The sequence below is a fragment of the Chiloscyllium punctatum genome, chromosome 36 (genome assembly GCF_047496795.1).
Source record: "Chiloscyllium punctatum isolate Juve2018m chromosome 36, sChiPun1.3, whole genome shotgun sequence".
Lineage (NCBI taxonomy): Eukaryota > Metazoa > Chordata > Chondrichthyes > Orectolobiformes > Hemiscylliidae > Chiloscyllium > Chiloscyllium punctatum.
In genome coordinates, this window is record NC_092774.1 from 55,361,650 (window position 1) to 55,383,289 (window position 21,640).

General features: G+C 45.6%; 1 protein-coding gene across 5 annotated transcripts; it reads right to left on the reverse strand.

Annotated features, from left to right (window-relative positions):
* Positions 1-168: 168 nt before the first annotated feature.
* LOC140460505 (uncharacterized) lies at positions 169-12,543 on the reverse strand. Of its 5 annotated transcripts, XM_072555068.1 has the most exons (4): positions 12,443-12,529; positions 7,931-8,009; positions 6,945-7,099; positions 169-4,754 (listed from the first exon to the last, which is right to left on the reverse strand). In XM_072555068.1, the coding sequence occupies exon 4, from the start codon at positions 4,407-4,409 to the stop codon at positions 3,597-3,599; it is 813 nt and encodes a 270-aa protein (XP_072411169.1). In that variant the 5' UTR covers positions 4,410-4,754; positions 6,945-7,099; positions 7,931-8,009; positions 12,443-12,529; the 3' UTR covers positions 169-3,596. The 5 variants fall into 5 exon arrangements, with proteins under 5 accessions (XP_072411169.1, XP_072411171.1, XP_072411173.1 ...); XM_072555070.1 differs by lacking the exon at positions 7,931-8,009 and having other exon boundaries at positions 12,443-12,543; XM_072555072.1 differs by lacking the exons at positions 6,945-7,099; positions 7,931-8,009 and adding an exon at positions 6,750-6,913 and having other exon boundaries at positions 12,443-12,538.
* Positions 12,544-21,640: the final 9,097 nt, after the last annotated feature.

The following is a 21,640-nucleotide window of genomic DNA, read 5'->3' on the forward strand; positions in this document are numbered from 1 at the left end:
TGTCATCAATACTGTTATAAAGCGAAGGCTGAACCCACCCCCCCAACTCTCCAAGATCTCAAACCGAAACTTCCAAAGAGTGGCACATTGCCCTTTAATCTGTAAAGTCAGTGTGATAAGTGGTGTAACCTGCTGTAGTGTTAAAAGTAAATCCCTGACACTTTAAAATCAACAATCAGCAATTTATTTAACCAACTCTCACGATGAACAAATAATCGAAACTATTAACAAACTGAATAAATTCTTCTTAACTACTGAGTATTCTGGAATAAATCAAGATTCTTCTGGTATGCTGTTCCAATCAATACATGTCCCACTCAGATAACACAAAATAGAATTTAATCTCTCAGATTACAACCAGGTTATGTGTCTTCCGGAATATTCTGTGCCATCTTCTGTGGGGGATGCCTCCTCCGATTCCTCTGTCAGGAATGCCCTTCTCTATTTTTCTAAATGATGCTTTCTCTAATACACAGATGACTGAGAGCACCAATTCTTTATGATAGGATTGGTCCTGTTGTCAAAACTTTAGGATTTAAATTTAATAAGTTTTTGGTAGCCAATGGGGCTGATTTAAATTGATTGGTGAAATTGAACACCTGTTTTCTTGTCCTGCTAACTGTACAGCCCTTTGATACAAATGTTTCAGTTCAGGTGCTTTCTGTTGTGATGATGCTGCTCCTTTAAGAAGATTACGTTGTTGGTTTATTTTCAGGAGGGGTTGTAAAAGGCAGAGCTTCTCATTCGTCTAGGATTAAGGATTTCACTAATGGTTAACAGATACTGGCTAAGGCAACAATCAGGGAAAAGGGTTTGACATTTTATTTTCTAAAACACTTCTACAATGAAAGGGCAGTTGTCCCATTTTTTCCCCCTGGTTTGGGTTTTAGCAGGCAGTCTGTCTGAAGCTGCTGTAGGAAGAGATGTTTCCTGATTCAACAGATGTTTCTGGCTGACTCTGAAGCTTCAGGGAAAATAGTACCAGCGTATTCAGCCTCTCCCTGTAGCTCAAACCTTGCAGCCCTGGCAACATCCTTCCAAACCTTTTCTGAACCCTTTCAAGTTTCACAATGTCTTAAAAAGATGTCAACTTTGTTCGACTAATGTGGGAGAATTTTCTGCATTATGCGTTCTGTCTGAAAGAGCCCTCTCCTGTGCTGTGACAGAGCTGCAGTGACTTTCAAAAGCCTGACAAATGCTGTTATCAGTCAAGGATTCATTGGGAGAAGCTTCTCAATCACATCTGTAAATGGAGAAAGTGTTTTTAATAATGAGACATGAATAAAGTCTGCATTAATTTTTTGTTCTGAAGACTTACTCATACATCTCAAAACAGAGCTTATGAACTCGGTCACAAGAAGTCTACGGGAATATAAGACACCAATGCCTATTTCCTGACCAGGACCAACTTTGCACAGAAAACATGGGCATTTAAAACGAATGGCACCCCATTTATTTAAAGATCAGGTGAACTTATGAGGCACAGCATTGCCTTAGAAATGAGAGATCCTTGACACACACAGCCAAAATCATCACTGCCATTATTATCTAATCAGAATTTAGGCTGGGATGTTTTTCCACTGGAGCAGAGGAGGTTGAGAGGCAATATTTTCAAACCATGAGGGGTAGAGTTGGCTTAATGGTAGCTGTCTCTTCCCTAGGGGGAGGATTTCAAGACCAAGGACGCGTTTTTATGGTGAGAGGAGAAAGATGGAAGAAAAGATGTGGGGAAAATACTTACAGAGTGTAGTTCGCCTGGGGAAACAGCTGCCAGTGGAAGTGGTTGAAGCAGGTACATTAACAACATTGAAAAGGCGTTTCAACAAATACATGGATAGGAAAGCTTTAGAAGGATATGGGCCAAGTGCAAGAAAATGAGGTTAGTGTTGACAAACATTTTGGTCAGCATGGTCCGGTTTGGGCTGAAGGGCCTGTCTCTGTGCTATAGTACTCGATGACTGGTGTTCCTGTCACTCTGACAATGTTGAGTTTCCACATGAACCAGGAAAAAGTGAGGACTGAAAATGCTGGAGATCAGAGTTGAGAGTGTGATGCTGGAAAAGCACAGCAGGTCAGGCAGCACCCGAGGAGCAGGAGGATTGATGTTTCAGTCATAAGGACATCCAGATGAATATCTCACTAAATCATGCTGAATAAAATCTGATCTCATTCGTCAACTCTGAAGTGGAGGTGCTGGGGGTGGACAGGTCAGAAGTCACACAACACCAGGTGACAATCCCAATAGATTGATTTGAACTCATGAGCTTTCGAAGCACTGTTCCTTCATCAGGTGAAGTGATGAAGGAGCAGCACTGATGAAGGAGCAATGCTCCCAAAGCTTGGGATTTCAAATAAACCTGTTGGACTGTAACCTGGGGTTGTGTGACTTCTGACTTCTTCAACTGTGCATTCATGTTGAAATTGATGGGATATTTTATCCAACTCGGAGTAGTTAAATCATATCGCTTGGAGGGGTTCATTTGAAATCTTCCCGGAGGTGAATTTAACAAGATTGAATTATTCAAAGTTACTCAATTCTAAACTTACATCAGGACCGGTAGTCAGAGAGGTACAGCACAGAAACAGATCCTTCAGTCCAACCCGTCCATGCTGATCAGATAGTCTAAATTAATCTGGTCCCATTTGCCAGCACTTGGCCCAATACCCTCTAACCCTTTCTATTCATGTCCCCAACCAAATGTCTTTTAAATTCTGTAATTCTAACCAGCCTCCTCCACTTCCTCTGGCAGCTTATTCCATACACGCACCACACTCTGCATGAAAAGTTTTCCCTTTAGGTCCCTTTTAAATCTTTCCCCTCTCACTCTAAACCTATGCCCTCTTGTTCTAACAACATCCTGATAAATCATTTCTGATGGAGATGTCAACGTTTCGGGTAGAACCCTTCTTCAGTCCTGAGGGATAATATCTGAAATGCTGACTCCTGTTGTGCCCAGCCTCCTGTTTGTCTATTTTAGATTCCAGCATCTGCAGTTTTTTATTTTGTCTCTAACAAATGGTGGAGCAGATTCGATGGGTCAAAATAGCCTAACTTCTGCTCCAATGGTCTTGTGGTCTTAGGATTGTGCGGGTCCTGGGCTCAATGAGCAGCAGCGCCCACTGGAAGCAATGTTCACAGAATCATAGAATCCCTGCAGTGTGGAAACGGGCCCTTCTGCCCAACAAGCTCAGAGCGACCCTTTGAAGAGTAACTCACCCAGACACATTCTCCTATCCTATCACTCTGCACTTACCCCTTACTAATGCACCACACCTACACACTCCTGAACACTATGGGACTATTTAGCTTGGCCAATTCGCCCAAATATGCGCATGTTTGGACTTTGGGAAGACACTGCAGCACGCGGAGGAAACGCACACAGACACTGGTGGCCGGGGCGGGTGGGGCAGGGGAGGAATACGTGCAAACTCCACACAGACAGTCACCCTGAGGATGAAATCTGCATCCCTGGTGTTATGAGGCAGCAGTGCTAACCAATGAGCCACCACCACTCCCAACCCCGCACCCCCCAGTAGAAAACAAAAAAAGCCTATCAGCTCTCCCACTGCACCCACTATCAGAAAGGGCAGGAGGTTCAGTCCTGGGGATGACCCTCAGCAGTGTTACCGGCAGAATCGGATTGTTGGGAGCATTGGTGCCTCCGCTGGTGCTTGTTCAAGCTGCAGGACATTGTGAACTTCTGCCCACATACAGGGCAGGCAAACGGCCTCTCCCCAGTGTGGACCCGCTGGTGCGTCAGTAGAGTGGAGGAGACAGCAAAGCCCTTCCCGCACTCGAGGCAGCTGAAGGGCCTTTCCCCAGTGTGGACCCGCCGGTGCTTCAGCAGGTCAGAAGAGCGTGTAAAGCACTTCCCGCAGACAGAGCAGGTGAATGGCCTCTCACCGGTGTGGACCCGCCGGTGGGCCAGCAGGTCAGAGGAATCGCTGAAGGCCTTCCCACATTTGGGGCAGGGGAAGGGCTTCTCACCGGTATGGACCCGTCGGTGAATCACAAGGTGGGAGGAGCGAGTGAACACTTTCCCACAATCGGGGCAGCGGAAGGGCCTCTCCCCTGTGTGCACCCGCTGGTGCCTCATCAGGGCAGAGGAATCATTGAAGGCCTTCTCACACTTGAGGCAGCTGAAGGGCCTCTCCCCTGTGTGAACCCGCAAGTGCCTCAGTCGGGCGGAGGAATCGCTGAAGCTCTTCCTGCACTCAGGGCAGCTGAAGGGCCTCTCCCCTGTGTGCACCCGTCGGTGCCTCAGCAGGGCAGAGGAATCACTGAAGGCCTTCCCGCATTCAGGACAGGAGCATGGCTTCTCCCTGGTGTGACTGCGCCGATGTGTCTCCAGGGCAGACGGGACACGGAAGCCTTTCCGGCAGTCGCCACACTTCCATGGTTTCTCCATCGCCGAAGCTACAGTTGCACACAAACGCGTGTATGTCCCCTCCCTGCCTTGAATTCCTCTATCCAGGCCAGATAACTGATTCAGGCTCCACACTCAGTGCGTTGCTGCAACAGTAGGGTCTCTCTTCCAGTCCCACTGATGCTGAAAACGTACTGAAACAGGAACCAATTGGATCAAAGTTGAAAATTGTTGCAGTCCCGATGGATTGAGTGGCTCACAAATGCTGGAGAATCAGAGTCAAAAACTATGGGTCAGGCAGCATCCGAAGAGCAGGAGTGTCAATGGTTCAGGTATAAGCCCTTCATGTCTTGATTTTGAAACTTCATCTTCAGATCTTCAAATACTCTGTAAAACGAGGTTACAAAAGTCAGCACTGTCAGTCCAGGGTAGAAATTCAGAACAAGCAATTCTACTTTCTACAGAACATTCTTTTCTTTTGTTATTCCACAAAACTGAAAGCACCATCCCACTCTCTCTCTCTCTCCCTCCCTCTGTTCTCACTCCATTCTAATTCTCCTGAAAGTGCTGATTCAGGATCTGACAGGGACAGAAGAGCAAAACAGTCATGACTGACATCTCTCTGAATTTTGGATACCTCCACCTGAAAATTAATATCTTCCACGACATTGGGATACTGTTGAGAGTGATTTTGGGAAGCAAAAATAAAGTGTGTACATTCAGGATGAACCTGCAATTCAGCTTCTTGACAAACAACCAAACGCAAAATGGTTAACGTGCCCCCACGGGGGTGGGGGAGTTTTGGAATGAGACATCAAGGCAATGATACTAGAGAGAAACTGAACAGACTGAAGTGGCAAACCAGAGTCATCTAGATATACAGCACAGACAAAGGCCCTTTGGTCCAACTGGTCTATGCTGACCAGATATCCTCACCGAATCTAGTCTCATTTGCCAGCGTTTGGCCCATATCCTTCGAAACCCTTCCTATTCATATACACATCCAGATGCCTTTAAATATGTTAGGATTATGCCAGCATCCACTACTTCCTCTGGCAGCTCTTTCCTTACATGCACCATCTTCTGCATGAATTTCCCCTTAGGTCCCTTTTAAATCTCCCCCACCCCCCCAAACCTATTATTCATTAGTTCTGGATTTCCAGAGAAGTGACCTTGTTTATTTACCCTATCCATGCCTCTCTTGCTTTTATAAACAATGGAAGCATCAACGGCTTGGTGGGGGGGGGCGGGGGGGAAGGAAGCCGAATGTGCTGGAGCCAATGCGGAAGAAGAGGACACAAAACCTTGAAGTTGCAATGAGGAATACTGCATGTGCTGTACTTGTACCTGTTGATTTTATTTGTGGGAATCAAGTGTATTTTAAAAATAAAAACAAACAAGATATCTCCCCTTTCCCAATCTCCCAATGCTGTTCTGGACACAGTGTGAGACAATTGGGAGCAGGAGTTGGCCATTTGGTCTTTTGACCCTGCACCAGCATTGAACAGATCATAACTGGATATGAATATACCTACAGCCAGATGGATAAACTGGGATTTCTTTCACTGGAGCAGAGGAGATTGAGAGGTGAGGTTATAGAGGATTATAAAATCATGAGGGGTACATATGAGGTGAACGGCAGGTGTCCTTTCCCTAGGGTGGGGCTTTCAAGATTAGGGAGCAAATTTTGAAGGGGAGAGGAGAAAGATTTTTAAAAAGACATGAAGAGTTCCATTTTTTTCACACAGAGAGTGCTTTGTGTGGATGGGTGTCCAGAGGAAGTAGTGGATGCAGGTACAGTTACAATGTTTAATAGACATTTGGATAAGCACATGAATAGGAAAAGTTCAGAGGGATATTGGTCAATCACTGGCAAATGGGACTAGTTGGGTTTGAGAACATAGTCAGCATAGACTAGTTGGACCGAAGGGTCCATTTCTGTGCTGTATGACCCTGTAGCTGTGCTGTATGACCCTGTACTGGTCTTAAAACCATTTTCTTGGAAATCCAAGATGGCGGTGGTTTGAGTGGTCTGCTGTGCGGGGCTGGGCTCTGTGCCATACCCCCGGCAATGTGGACCTTTACCCCCCCCCCACCTCATTAACCATCTGTAAGAGAAAAAGAATTGCTAATAGAAACTTACTGAACATCTGGAGCTGCTATAATTGTGGTTTGACAGCGTTAGGATCAGAATGAAAGCAAATGAAGGAAAGGGGCCGACAGGGGTGCAGCAGGCAGGGCCCTCCCCTACTGCATCGGGGGTGCCTGGAGCCATTGCTCAAACTCCCAGGGCAGACCCTTTGGGTTTAATGGGGCAGCAGCAGTTACTCTCGGAGTTTGCCAAACTCTGAGATAAGATTGAAGCATCAGTGGAACCACTACCTGCCATGCTGGAAAAGCGTGAGCAGGAAATTCAAATGTTGGCCCGAAGAGAATAAGCAGCGGAGGAGAGAACCGTGGCATCGGAGGCCGTGGCGGAGGTCTCAGGAGGAAGGATCCAAACGCTGGAAGACCAGGTTCGGGTCCTTCAGGAGCAAGTGGGCGACCTGGAAAACAAAAGTAGAAGAAAACTCTTACAGCTCATGGGTCTTCCGGAATGCAAGGAAGGTGAAGACCTCGTTGGATTCCTGGGGCTGGAGTCGGAGTCGGGTCAGTTGAGTGTGGGGCGGGCCCACCGGATGGAAATGCGGTCAGGGCCGGAACCGCGCCCCCGCACGGTCCTAATGCAACTCCTGCATTATAAAGTAAAACAGCTAGTGATTGAAACAGCAAGAAGACTGGTAAGAGATCCAGTGGCCTTAATGCACAAAGGCTCAAGAATAATGTGTTTTCAGGACTTCTCAGAAGCCTGGAATAAGAACAGAAGAGCATTTGATGAAGTTAACAGAAAATTAAGGGATCTGAACATTCAATATTCCTTGAGGTACCTGGCCGTGTTGCATTTCTCTCATGGAGGGACGGTATATAATTTTGATTCAGCAGAAAAGGCAAAGGGCTTTGTGAATTCTCTGAATTAAAGGACTCAGGTCGGGGTGAAGGCGGGACATCATTACAGACAATGTTACTTTTTGCCCCTTTTTTTCTCCTCTCTCCTCTTTTTGTTGTGGTTATCGGCTTGAAATGTACTGCCTTAATGTAAAACTGGAATTATTTAGTAAAACGGTCAGTTAGGTCTTGTCTGGGTCCTTCTTTTCACTGCTGTCCTTTTGTTTTTGGATTGGGGGTGGCTATATCTGTGGTTAAGATGTATGGAGAAGGGGTGTGGGGAGATGGGCATCCATTGTTAACTGTCAGAATGTAAATAACATGCTTTTTTCAATCTGTGAATTGCCTGGTGCTTGGGGCACAGCCTCAGCGGGAAGGAGCCGGGATGGTGGCAAGGGTGGGGGAGTTGGGGGGCGGGGAAGTTGAGGGGAGAGATGAGGGGGGAGATCTCTACATAATTGGGATTATTTGAGTGTTTGCTTAAGTTATATGTGGTGGTTAGATTTTTATATATAGTAGTTTTTAATAGGAGTAGTTTTTAGACTTTATAGAGTTAATGTCTTTGTCGCTCACCATACCTCAGATAAGCTTCCTCCTCTTGGATAACCACAGGCTGCCCTGGATGACCATGGCTACTGATTCGTTCAGGTGGTGCACCTGAAATGTGAAAGGGAGCCATTCCCCCATTAAAAAGATGCTGTTAAGCCTTAGAAAAGAAAGGGTGGACATCGCCCTGCTGCAAGAGACACATTTAAATGATAAGGAACACCTGAAACTGCAGCAGTTGGGGGGGTTGGGTATTCTTCTCCTCCTTTAGCTCCAAGTGTAGAGGAGTGGCTATACTGGTAAGAATGAACCTCCCTGTCCAGGTTATTGAACAAATTAAGGATGAACATGGATGGTCCATCGTTCTTACAGCTCTAACACATGGAGAAGAGTATGACATCCTGAATGTATATCGTTCCCCGGTGCACCCTCTTAAATTTCTAATTGATGCAGTTGCTAAATTAATAAGTCTAGGGGTGCGCCGCATGGTCATTGGAGAAGATTTTAATCGCCTAATAGATCCCGAGGTAGACAGGGTGCCAAGGGGCCAGGCAGGTACACCTGCACAACCTAAGCAGTTGGTGGACATGTGCGAGGAGTTGGGATTAGTGGATGTGTGGAGACATCTCCACCCTAATGGAAGAGACTTTACTTTCTATTCCAACCCACCAAGTGCCACACGGGAACTGACATTTTTTAATGCCATTGGATTGCTTGAACAGAACATTGGCTTGTAAAATTGGGAATATAGTTGTCTCGGACCACGTGCCAGTGTATTTAGATGGTAAAGTCAAGGGTGGTGGAATGGATGCACAGCACTGGTGCATGGACCCATTCCTGTTAAGGGGTAGCAAATCCGTTGAGTACAGCAGAAGAGAGTTCAAGGCCTTCTGGGATATCAACCCAGGTACGGCCAATAATCCTGCAATACTGTGGGAGGCCATAAGGCATATTTATGAGGCCTGATTATTTCGTATTCAACAAATGGAAGGAGGCAGAGGGAGGAGCAACAACAGATACTGGAGACCCGGCTGCAGATAGCTGAGAAAGCGTATTATAATAGGACTTCTCTGGTCAAACTGCAGCTCTCCGGACTGCTCTCGACTCATTGCACACACAGGTGTCAAAAAAAGGGTCTCCTTTGCTGAACAAAGATTGTTTGAATTTGGAGATAAGCCAAGTCGATATCTGGCTAGAAAGAAAAATGCTTCCCAATCTTTTATATCTGTTAGAGAGAAGGCTGGCACAGTTACCAGTGAGTTGAAGAAGATCAATGTTAGATTTATGGAATACTTTGCACAGTTATATCGGTCAGAGGGAGACGAACACGGTGCAGCGAGGATGCAGTCCTTTTTTGAGAACCTGCACCTCCCCAGTATAAAGGCAGAACAGGTTTCCCTGTTGAGTGGGCCTACGATGATACAGGAGATGCAGGAAGCAATAAAGCATCCCACGGTTGGCAAAGCACTGGGGTCAGATGGATTCCCAAGTGAATTCTATGAGGAATTCATAAATGTGTTCGTGGAGCCGCCTCTGGGGATGTATTGCTATTCATATACACAGGATTGTCTTCTGCACTCTCTGAGGGAGGCTAATAGCTCCCTCATTTTAAAGAAGGGGAAAGAGCCCGAAGAATGTGCTTCACACAGACACATTTCACTGTTGAATGTAAATTTTTAAATTGTATCCAAGATGCTGGCCCTGAGGTTGGAAAATGTGTTGCGCTAAATTATGAAAGATGAATAGACGGGTTTTGTCAAGGGCTGTAGCTCCTCCAACAATATCGGGAGGGTACTGACCATAGTGCAGGTATGCCAGCAAAGATTGATCCCGGGTTCAGTGTCTCCCTCGACGCAGAAAAGGCGTTTGACCAGATAGAATGGCCGTACCTATTTCGGATCCTACAGCGTTTTGGTTTGGGGGGATCCTTTGGTCGATGGGTGGTGGAGTTGCATAATGATCCTAAGGCAACCATCATCACAAACTGCACTAAGTCAGATAACTTTAATATTGGGAGAGGTAGTCGACAGGGGTGTCCTTTTTCACCATTGCTATTTACCTTGGCAATTGAGCCATTAGCTGGGGCTGTCAGGAGGGATCCTGAAATAGTGGGGCCAGGGGTGGGAATGGGCGGGAATAAGATCACCCTATAAGCTGATGACATCCACTTCTCCTTGGCCAATCCGGAGGAGTCCGCTCCTCGATTGATTCAAACAATTAATGTATCTGGAGTTTTTCGGGCTGCGGGATCAACTTTACAGAATCGGAAGCCGTGCCAGTGGGGGTATTAATGGAGGTGCCTGATCTGAAGGATGGAATGCAGTTCCTGTTTAGATGGTTGTCAAAAGGGTTTTCGTATTTGGGAATTTTTATTACCCCTGCCTTCCACCCGCTGTATAAAGCTAACTGTGTACAATTACTGGAGAGGATAAAACAGGGGGGTGGGGTGGTTGTTGGTGGTGGTAGTGGACCTTCTAGACTTGGAGATATCAAATAAGTGCTTTGTTAGCATATGTGGGTGACTGGGCACGGGGGGATTCAGGATCGATTTGGCTTGACATTGAAGCTTTGCAGTCCCCTAGTTAATCTATTATTCATGGTGAAGATGAAATCCGTGACCGAGCAGTGTAAGAGTCCAATCATTTTAAATACGGTGAAAGCCTGGAAGATAATGAGGCAAGACAAGGGCAATTGGCTGAAGACCTCGCCATTTACCCCATTGGCTGGAGCCCAAGGATTTCAATCTGGGGCTGTAAGTCATGGGAGAATAAGGGAATCTCCTGTCTGGGAAACTTATTTGAGGCGGAGATCTTGATGTTATTTAGCCAGCTAAGTCAGAAGTATGGATTGTCTAATAGGAACGTTTTCCGGTACTTTCAGGTAAGGGATTATATACAGAGGAAGACCACGCTCCTGGCTCAGCTTTACAGGCCACATGTGGAGAAAAGAGTGCTCCGGTGTACGGGTGCTCTTTCAGTTAGTATTTTGCATCATTTACAGAAGGGACATGCCTTAGGGATGTGGACGGACTCTGGAATCGACCTTAGGACATGGAATCGGGAGCTAGGAGAGGATATTTCATTGGAAGTATGGGAAGATATATGGGAAAATGTAAGGAAAATTTCAATATGTAACAAAGCAGAGGTCATGCAATTGAAGATTTTACACAGGGCTCATTTGGCGCCAGAGAGGCTAGCTAAGTTTAAGAGAGGAGCGTCACCAGGGTGTCCCAAATGTAAAATTAGTATAGGCACTCTCCCACACTGTTGTAAGATCCAGAGATACTGGAGTGCATGGTAAGAACATCCTGAGGATTGAAGTTCTTTTGGGGTTGCCAAATTTGCTCTCTCTGGGGGAAAAAGGGAACAGACTGTGTAACATTCTTACCCACTGTGCAAGGAAGCACATTTTAATGAATTGGCCATTGGAAAAGCCCCCAGGTCTTATGGGGTGGCATATGCTGGTGATGGAGCATCTCCCCCAAGACTACCTCACAAGTATGGTGCACCACAAAACAGAACAATTTTACAAGACATGGTGGCCCTTTCTCAATTATATTGATGCACACTTATCAGCAATATTAATTAGGGGGTGTGGTACAGCCATGGGAATCAGTCTGGGCACCCGTGGGGTCCTGGGAGGGGGAGATTGGGGGAAAAGAATATTGGGAGAATGACTGGTGCTCCCAGGATTGGGAGCCTCAGTGGAGGTGTGGTGAGTGAAATAGAATAAAGTAATGTGATATAATCTAATTTAAGTTAATGTGCATTCAGTTTAATTTAATTTTTATTTAATTTGATTATAGTTTAGCTTAAGCTCAGCAGATATGGTTGTTCTGGTAGGGGAGTAGTTAGTTCATTATTAATAGCATTGTGATATGACATTGTTGTATTGCCTCTATCTTTCTGGACTTTGGTTTAGTTCTTTTCTGTGTCTAGATGTTTTGTAAAGGATTTGAAAAAGTTTCCAATAAAATATTTAATAAAAAAATTCTTGCCTTCCCCCATAACTATATTTGACATTTAAAACTCAGATGAACTCAGCTTTGAATATATTCAATGACCCCTAACTGCAGGGAGACATTTCTGAACTCAATTTCTCTTGCTAACATACCATTTGCCTTGGTCATTGCTTGCTGCACCTCTGTGACAACTGGCATTGACTGGAGTAGAAAGCCCGAGTAGAAGGCAGCTGAGGCACCTTTGTACATCCACACATCATTCCTGATGAAGTGCTTGTGCCCAAAATGTTGACTCTCCTGCACCTCGGATGGTGCCTGACCTGCTGTGCTTTGCCAGGACCACACTTTTCAACCCTGAGCCCCAGCATCTGCAGTCCTCACTTGCTCCACATCCCAATATATCACCATTTAAACAATGCATCTCCTTTCTGCTTTTATTTCACAGGAAAGGCTACAACTGCACACTGTGTTACTGCATTTGCCACGTGTTTGCTAATTAAGACACAGACATGAACCAACTTTGCTGAAAGTCGAGTTGAACACGAGAATGGAAAAGGGGGTGAGAAAAGTGTGTTGTACTCACAGATGTTGGATAGAGGAAAGAAGTTGCAGTTGGGGTAAGGCTCAATCTTCATTCAGAGAGAGAGGAGCAGCATCGACACCAACACAAACTCATGATCCAATTTCCGCATTCAGACAATGGGGGCACGCTCCTTCCGGTCCTCCAGCACTTTCCATTGGCCCATCAAAACAATGTCGCGCGTCGTTCCCGCTGACAGCAAAGAGCATGCGTAGTATTCTGCTGACACCGAGAAGCATGCGCAGTGCTTGCTGACACCGAGAAGCATGCGCAGTATGCCAAGTGGAGTTGCCGGTGTAACTGATAAATTTTCAGTGTCCAAATGCCAGTCAGAAAAAAGAAACGCGAGAGCCACAATCTGTTTTGTTTCCCTGGAGCTCAACACTTTATTCCTTTTTCATTTTGTCTGGCTGCTCAACATTTGTATGTCTTTTCCCCAGAGTAGAGGAAGTCCAAAACTAGAGGGGCAGAGGTTTAAGGTGAGAGGGGAAAGGTTCAAAAGGGACCGAAGAGCGTGGTATAGGTATGGAATGAGCTACCAGAGGCAGTGGTCAAGGCTGGTACAATTCCAACATTTAAAAGGCATTTGAATGGGTATATGAATAGGAAGAGTTGAGAGGTATATGGGCCAAATGGTGGCAAATGGATCACTAGATTAATTTAGGATATATGGTCGGCGTGGACCGAAAGGTTTCTTTCCGTGCTGTGCAACTCTATGGCTCTATTTCTACACAATTTAAACCAATTTCATAAGACTAGGATTCGGCCCTTGCACCCTTCCAGCCTGTCCTCAACTGTGGCCTAACGACACAGATTTTTATGGAAATTTCAGAAAGATGGCTGCAGCTTTTTTTTGCAACAATTGAATATGCTTTCAGACTTTACCGATGTTTCTGAGTACATCGTTTTCGCTATTCTCAATGTTAAAGATCAGCTATTTCTCAAATCAACCCCTCCTGTCTCCCAGGAGAGTCATTACCATCCATTCTCTCTCTATGCTCAGAGGTCTCGAGGCAGGAGAAAGGATGGGGTTGGGGGTGCGGGGTCAGAGATTGGACGGGTGGCAGAGGCTTGGAGGGAAAAACAAAAAGAAAATGGACACGGGGACAGACCATCGGGGATAGAGAAAGCCTGGATGTGCACAGGTTGGTGGGTAGAGGGTTTGGCAGAGAGAGAGAATGGGGGGGGGGGGGGGGGGGGGTGCAGAATGTGAAGCGAGAGGAATTGGGGGTTGCAGAGTGTGGGGGGAGAAAGAGCAAAAATGAATGGCAGGAGAGGGTGGGGGAAGAGAGTGGGGGGAGAGGGACTGGATACAGGAAGGCAGAGGGTGGGGAGAAAAAGAAGGGGAATGAATGGGGGAGAGAGGGTAGATGAGAGACTGGACGGGGGCAGAGGGTATGGAGATAGAATGGAGGGGGTTGCAGAGAGTGGGGTAAGAAACAAGAGGGTGCAGAGGGTGGGATGTGTGTGTGAGAGAGAAGAGACGGGAAGCTAGGGATAGTGAGAGAGAAAGGACGGGGGCGCTATAGGTGGTGATGGGTAAATGGACAGGGGACACTGAGGGGATGATTGGGTCTTGATTCAATGGGGAGGTGGTGAATGCATACCACCCACTCCCACCATCCCCCCCACTCCCAGGATCCCCTTCTCTGTACATGTGCAGTGCAGATTTTTGTCAATGACACTACACAGAGTCTGTAACACTGTGTGAGCGCAGTCACCCTCACGTCCTGGCATCAGCAAACCACTGCCTTTCTCTTTTAAAAACTAAATAAAGACATGGGTGACATACTGGGGATGGAAGAAGTGGCTGAGAAACTGAACTGAGAGTCAGCGCTTTCAAGAGAGGGGAACTAGGCAAAAACAGGAGGACGGAAGGATGAATTCGGTTTGGAATCTATCGAAAGGTGGAGGAATTGGGAGACAGATTTTGGGTAGAACATAGAGAAGGATGTTCCGTACAAACCAGAATTCTCTCATCTTATTTTCTGCCCTACACTGACAGCAGTGATCTGATCTCTCAAGGTATTAGCAGAGAAAGAGATTTGCTGTTCAGGCATGCACAAAGAATTTACTCAGGGCCTGAATATCAGCAGCATTTGAATCCAGGAGGGGAAATGTTTGTCTGCAGGAAATTATTCCAAACTTGACATGCATCGAGAAGCCCCGTGATTACACGCAGCCTGCGTGGGAGTGCCCCAGCGTTCTGACTATGGAGAGAACTTTAACTCTTTGGAGAAATGTGGACTGGGTATTCTCACTGTAGATGAGCCCTTCATTGGATCGTTGAGGCTGCCAAGACACACTGCCCCCTACACCGTGGAAACTCTGTGGAAGCAAATTCAATCTCTCAAATGGACTGAAGTGTCACCAAGGGCCTGTTTCCACAGGCTCTATGTCAAGGCTCTATGATTCCCCCAACATGTCTGCAGCCTGGCTTCCAGCTCCATCTCTCTGAGCCGAAGGTCCTCCAGCATGTGTTTTCCCTAGTTTCCAGCACCCAGAACCTCCCACCTCCTGCAAATCGAAAGATAAGTCCCACTCTGCCCTCTCCAGTGTGTGTTGTGGAACTGCTTAACCAATTTTAGTGGACCAGCAGAGGCTGATAGCCAAGTTTGGAATCCATAAGGATGGCCTCAACCAGGACTTTGGGTTCATGTCACATGACAGGTAACCCCACTTCACTGTCACTCTCTCTCACACACACAAAGCACATACACTCACATTCACACAGACCCCTCTCTCAGACACACACATATACCCCCCACACTCACACCCTCTCACAGGCTGATACTCTATCACACACACACACACTTTATCAAGCATGCACACACTCTCACCCTCTCATGCACGCACACTTACATATCAGGCTTTGGGGTGACTTTGAATTTGCAGAATTATATTTGCAGATATATTTTGCTCAAAAAGCACAATCTACAGGCAGTCAATCCATGTGAGATTTTATAAATTTCTACTTTGGAAATAGAACCAGTCTAATTCAAGTTTGATATACAGACCTTAAGTTGTCTCGAGAATGTGTTTTCAAGGAAGTTCTGGGATTTTCATATTAATGAACCAAAACCTGCAACCCATTCTAAAAGAGAAAAGACTTAACAACAAACTAGGTTTGTTCAATATATCATTTCTGTTGCATGAAACTGCAACCTTTTGCTATAAATTCTCTTATGATCCTGCTCTACACCACCTGATGATGGAGCAGTGTTCCGAAAGTTAGTGCTTCCAAATAAACATGTTGGACTATAACCTGGTGTTGTGTGATTTTTAACTTTGTTTCTTGTGAGTACATCCCACACACCCCGGTGCTGCCAGTAAACCTTACACTGTCAATGAAACGATGCGGTACCTGTACTCCGGAAAAATTTACAATATCTAACAATAGTAGCTACTCATCCACCGCTCATTCTGATACATGACATTGGAAACATAGTGCAGGAGTTTGAAAGAAATGAGCAGCTTTCAAACAAAAACTTGATAGATCTCACAGCTTTCAATGAGAGTCTGAGACCGGGGTTCAGTTCTGTTTAACCCAACTTTGCCACCCAAATTTGTTACAGCTTCAGATCTCCCCAGCAAAAAAGTGTATGAAAAGTAGACTTTTTTTTGAAAAAAAGCAGCTCAAAGTGCACACACTCCTCCCAACTCCACTTCCTTTACTGTTGGTCAGCTGAGTTGTCCCTTTATAATTATACACATGGAGCATGTGAATGGCCTCTCCCCGGTGTGGATCCGCTGGTGCCTCCGCACGTTGCTCACATGACTGAAGCTCTTCCCACACTTGGGGCAGGTGAACCCAGTGTGGACGCACTGGTGGGTCAGCAGAGAGTAAGAATCGACAAATCCCTTCCCACACTCAGAGCAGGTGAACAGCCTCTCCCCCACGTGAACTCGCTGGTGTTTCAGGAGATGGATGCATTGATGAATCACTGCCCACACTGAGAGCAGGAGAACGGCCTCTTCCCTGTGTGGACCCGCTGGTGTGTCTGAAGCCGGGACGACTGAGTGAATCCTTTCCCACAATGGTGACAGATGAATGACCTCTCCCTGGTGTGAACTGCACAGCCAACTGAAACTCTTCCCGCACACTGAGCAGGAGAACGGCGTCTCCCCAGTGTGAACATGTCTGTGGGCGTCAAGCGCTGATGGGAAAGGGAATTATTTCCCACAGTCCCCACATTTCCACGGTTTCCCCTTTGGAGGGAGCTTTCCTTGTGTCACTCTGGGTTTGAAATTTAAAACAGAGTGGGTACACAGTCTCTCCCCAACATGAGGGGTGAGATTTTGATTCCCCAAACTGAGTAAATGGTTTGAAGCACTTTTCACAGTCAGCGCACTGAATCTTCCTCACTCGGGTGTCTCAGTATTCTTCGAGGAGAAAGTGAGGACTGCAGATGCGGGAGATCAGAGCTGACAATGTGTTGCTGAAGAAGGGCTCGTGCCCGAAACGTCGATTCTCCTGCTCCTTGGATGCTGCCTGACCTGCTGCGCTTTTCCAGCAACACATTTTCAGCTCTGTCTCAGTATTCTTCCTGCCACAGCACTGTCCAAAATCTCTCAAGCAGACAAAAACAAACATTTCTTCTCGAATTAAATGGCTGCTGACATTCAAGTCCCAATGAATCAAGTGGCTCTGTTAGAAGTTGATGTATCATTTGTTTCCAGATTTCTTTCTGCATGTCTTCCTGCAAAAAAAAAACACTAATTAATTGATCACTGTCAGTACTATTAAATGAACATAACATCGGTGGCGATACCTGTAGATTGCTTGATGCCTGCTGATCATATATTACGCAGGACACAGAAAGCCCTCATGCAGCCAGATAGCCTTAGGTGTGAATGAAGATAAACGTCATTTAGATGACAATGACCTGGACAAAGCTGCCGACAATGGTGCTGGAAATGGAGCTGAATCAAGGATGTGACAATGAAATGTCAAAGCTGTTTGAGAAAAGAAAGCCGCTAAAGTTGCTGAATGACTTCCTGCTGGCCTAGTATACAAAAAAGATGACAATAAATACATGGCATAAATCCATTACTGCATTCGAAGGTTAAAAATCATAGCCAAGAAGCTTTTACAACAGCCAACAATATCAGATACACACTATATGAAGCAACATGCGTCAACTTTTTTTATCAATGTGCCAATCCCTTAAAACCTGCTCAGTTCCATGAGAAACTACCCTTTTAATTGTGAACATGAGGAAAGAAGCAATCCTTTTCCAGGGTGCAAACTCTATATGTGCCAAACTGAGGGAATACACAGTGAAAATACCTTTGAGACAGAGAGCATCTGAGCACCTTTGGAGAGTCTGCTCCTTTCCTGGATTATCTCCAGTTACCACAAGTGAATAGTGTCCCCCTGTCACTCTCTCTAGCCCCCCTCCACCCACCCCCCCCCCCCCCCCCGATAAACATTGGAAAGGGGGAGACATTGGTTTGCTCCCAGATGTTGCCCAGAGGGCGGGGGCTTCACCATGAAACTGACAGGGCTACTTACATGTTGTGACATCCACAATGGCAAGGGGGGTGGGGAGGGGGGGGGCGACAGTGGGCCCACACTGCCCCTGCGCAGTCCTGCAGCTGAGGTATGTGGGGAGGGGAGGGCACTTACAAACTCCCTTCGCTCTCCTCCAAGTCAATGCAGTTTGAGTTCAACCAAAGCACGTGATTTAATTTTAGCTTCACACTCACAGAAAACCACCTTCTCTGTGAATCCAGCACTTTATTTTCCCTCCACTCCATGGAAATACTGATTTGTGAGACTCCAGGATTGAAGTTGCTACCGTATCTGCTACAGGGTGTTGGGTAAAAACTGTTTATTTTATGAACCATTTCAACTCAAACCCATCCTTGCCATTCAACTACTAATGTGTGGAATGAACTTCCTGAGGAAGTGGAGGATCCAGGTACAATTCAAAGACATTTGTTTAAGTACATGAATAGGAAAAGTTTGGAGGGATATAGGCCAGGAGCAGGCAGGAGAGACTGATTTAGATTGGGATGATAGTTGGCATGGACTGGTTGGACCAAAGGTCCGTTTCCAAGCTGTATGACTCGATGGTAAGTTCATAGTCCCTTGAAAGTGGAATCGCAGGTAGACAGGACAGTACAGAAGGTGTTTGGTATGCTTGCGTTTTTTTGGTCAGTGCACTGGGTGTAGGATTGGGAGGTCATGTTGTGACTGTAGAAGACATTGGTTAGGCCAGGTTTGGAGTGTTGCATACAATTCTGGTACCAGTGATCCCACCCTGACACACCATAAACCAGAGATAGTGACTGAAATTGACTCTGATACAGAATCAAATAATTAAATCCCTGCAGTGCAGGAAGAGGCCATTTGGCCCATTGAATGCATTGGGTATAGGAGTTGGGAGGTCACGTTGCAGCTGTACAGGACATTGGTTCGGCTACTTTCGGAATGTTGCATTCGATTCTGGTCTCCCTGCTCTAGGATAGGAAAACTGTTGTGAAATCTGAAAGGGCACAGAAAATATTGATAAAGATGTCACCAGGGTTGGAGGGTTTATGGTATAAAGAGAGGCTGAATAGGATGGGGCTGTTTCTCTGGAGTGTCGGAGGCTCAGGGTGACCTTAAAGAGGTTCGTAAAGTCATAAGGGGCATGGATAGAGAAAATGGTCCAAAGGAAGTGGTGGAGTCTGGTACAATTAAAACATTTAAAAGGCATCTGGATGAGTGTGTGAATAAGAAAGATTTGGAGGGATATGGGTCAAATGCTGGCAAATAGGTCACTAGATTCATATAGGAAAGCATAGATGTATTGGATTAAAAAGTCTGTTTATATATCTCTATGTATATTTGATAACAGATGCTTTATTTCTGTTGATGTAAATATCGTTATAAATCATAGCTGGGTACTAATACTTAGATGCAAGGGAGAGGGAATTTCTCAAGTGGGGCGCAAGAGGAATCCTGGGAGACCCCTAATTCTGGTTTACTATCTAATGAACAAACTTTAAGCATGAGCACCAAATGTTCGTTTATGTCTAATTTTGTTTCATTGTCCTTGTTTTATTCCCTGCTACGATGACTCACTCAGCCTGGATGGTTGACAGGCTAAGAGATGTGGGTTGGGCCTTGATTGACTGAATGTTTTATTATTCTGGAAGCTGTAAAAGGGGGTCAAAGGCTTCAGCAGAAATCCAGCAGAGCTGAGAACAGATGACATTTCACTCTGTGGGAACAGGGAGATCAACAGGAGAACAGTGAAATAAGGACCTGAAATCTGAGCTGACACCATACTACTCTGTGATCTGTGCTTCGATTAGCAGGGCCAACCCTCTACCTTTACTGACCTTCCCATTCAATTTTAATACCATGTACCCCCTCAATATTCAGGATCCAATCCTTGGCATCCTGAAGCCATGCCTCTGTCAGGAGTCTTAGATCATATTCTCTTCAATGTGTACAGTCAATTCATCCACTTTTGTTACAATGCAGCACATATTCAGACATACAGTCTTCAGTTTCGATTGTTGTGATCTTTTCAATCCAGTTTTGATTGTTGGGACACTTACTCTCCTTGTCCCTTTCTATCATTCTCTAATGTTCATTTTCCACATCATTACATTGCTCACCTGCCTTGATTTGAATTGACCGTGAGAAATTCAGGTTTATCCATTCACAGGAATAGAAACAGGAGTCGGCCATTTGGCCCATTGAGCCTACTCCACTATTCATAAAGATCATGGATGACCTATCCATCGTCTCAGCTCCACTTATCTGCACTATCCCGACTACCCTAAATTCCTCCCTTGCAAAATCCCGTGGAACTGTGTCTTGAATATGGCTACTTCTCTTGCTTCTTGGGCAAGGAATTCCATGGCTTCACCACTCTCTGGGAAAAGCAATTTCTCCACCTCTATCTCCTCCACTCTCCCTAATCTAGTGACCTAGTCTCAACTACCAGCAGAAATGACTAGATAAACTGGGGCTGGGTGGCATGCTCTTTGGATGGGTCAGTGTGGATTTGATGGGATGAATGGCCGGTTTCCACACAGGAGGGCTTCTATGATTAACCGCAGATCACAAACCCAGAATCTCCCACCTTCTACAAATGGAAAGACAAGTCCCACCCTGCCCTCTTGTGTGTGTGTTATCTAACTGCTTAATCATTTCTAGTGAATACAGCCCACACCTCCCACTGCTGCCAGTAACCTTTACAATGCTAATGAAACAATTCAATACCTGCAGAACTGAAATTCTTAAGGCTTCTAATGATACCAGTTACTGATTCACAGTTCCTTCTGATGTACAGCATTGGAAATATAATGGTAGAGGCTGAATGCAATGAGCAGTTTAAAACAAAAACCCACCTAACCCTTCACTCAGCTCAGGACGCTTTACTTAAAACACTTCTTCCTCACAATTCAACAACTTCCCATTTTCCACCAAAATCCTAGATGCACTCACTCACTCAACTGCTGTCTCACAAATGAAAGATTTCATTGTAGCTTCTGCTCCCAGAAAGGGCAAAACATCTTTGAAAGTTGCTCTGAAAGTCCAGTCTTCACAACGACATTTCTGCTTTCCTTCAGTTGAAATTGTCTGTGCTGACCAGATATTCCGAATTAACATAGTCCCATTTGTCAGGACTTAGCCTGTATCCCTCTCAATTCACCCTACTACCAGATGCCTTTTAAAATATTGTAATTATACCAGCCTTCACCACTTCATCTGGCAGCTCATTACATGCTCGATTCACCCTCGGTGTGAGATAGTTGTCCATAAGGTTCCTTTTAAATATTTCCCCTCTCACCTCAAACCTATACCCTCTGGTTTTGGACTCCCCTCCTATGTGGAAAAGGTCTTGGCTATTCACCGTATCCATGCTCCTTATGAACTTCTATAAAGTCACCCCTCAGCCTCCAATGCTCCAGGGAAAACAGCCCCGACCTATTTAGCCTCTCCATATAGCTCAAACCCTCCAACACTGGCAGTAGCTTTGTAAATCTTTGTCAAACCCTTTCAAAGGTTCACAACACTTTTCCTGTAGCAGAGTAACCAGAACTGAACACAGTATTCCAAAAGTGGCCTAATCAATGTCCTGTACAGCTGCAACATGACCTCCCAACATCTGCACGGAAATGCACTGACTTATAAAAGCAAGCATAACATACTACATTCTTCGCTAGCCTGTCTACCTGCGACTCCACTTTCAAGAA

Bases quoted from the DNA above. Each gene is read 5' to 3' on its own strand.
- LOC140460505 (XM_072555070.1), bottom strand. From the start codon at position 4,409: ATGGAGAAACCATGGAAGTGTGGCGACTGCCGGAAAGGCTTCCGTGTC.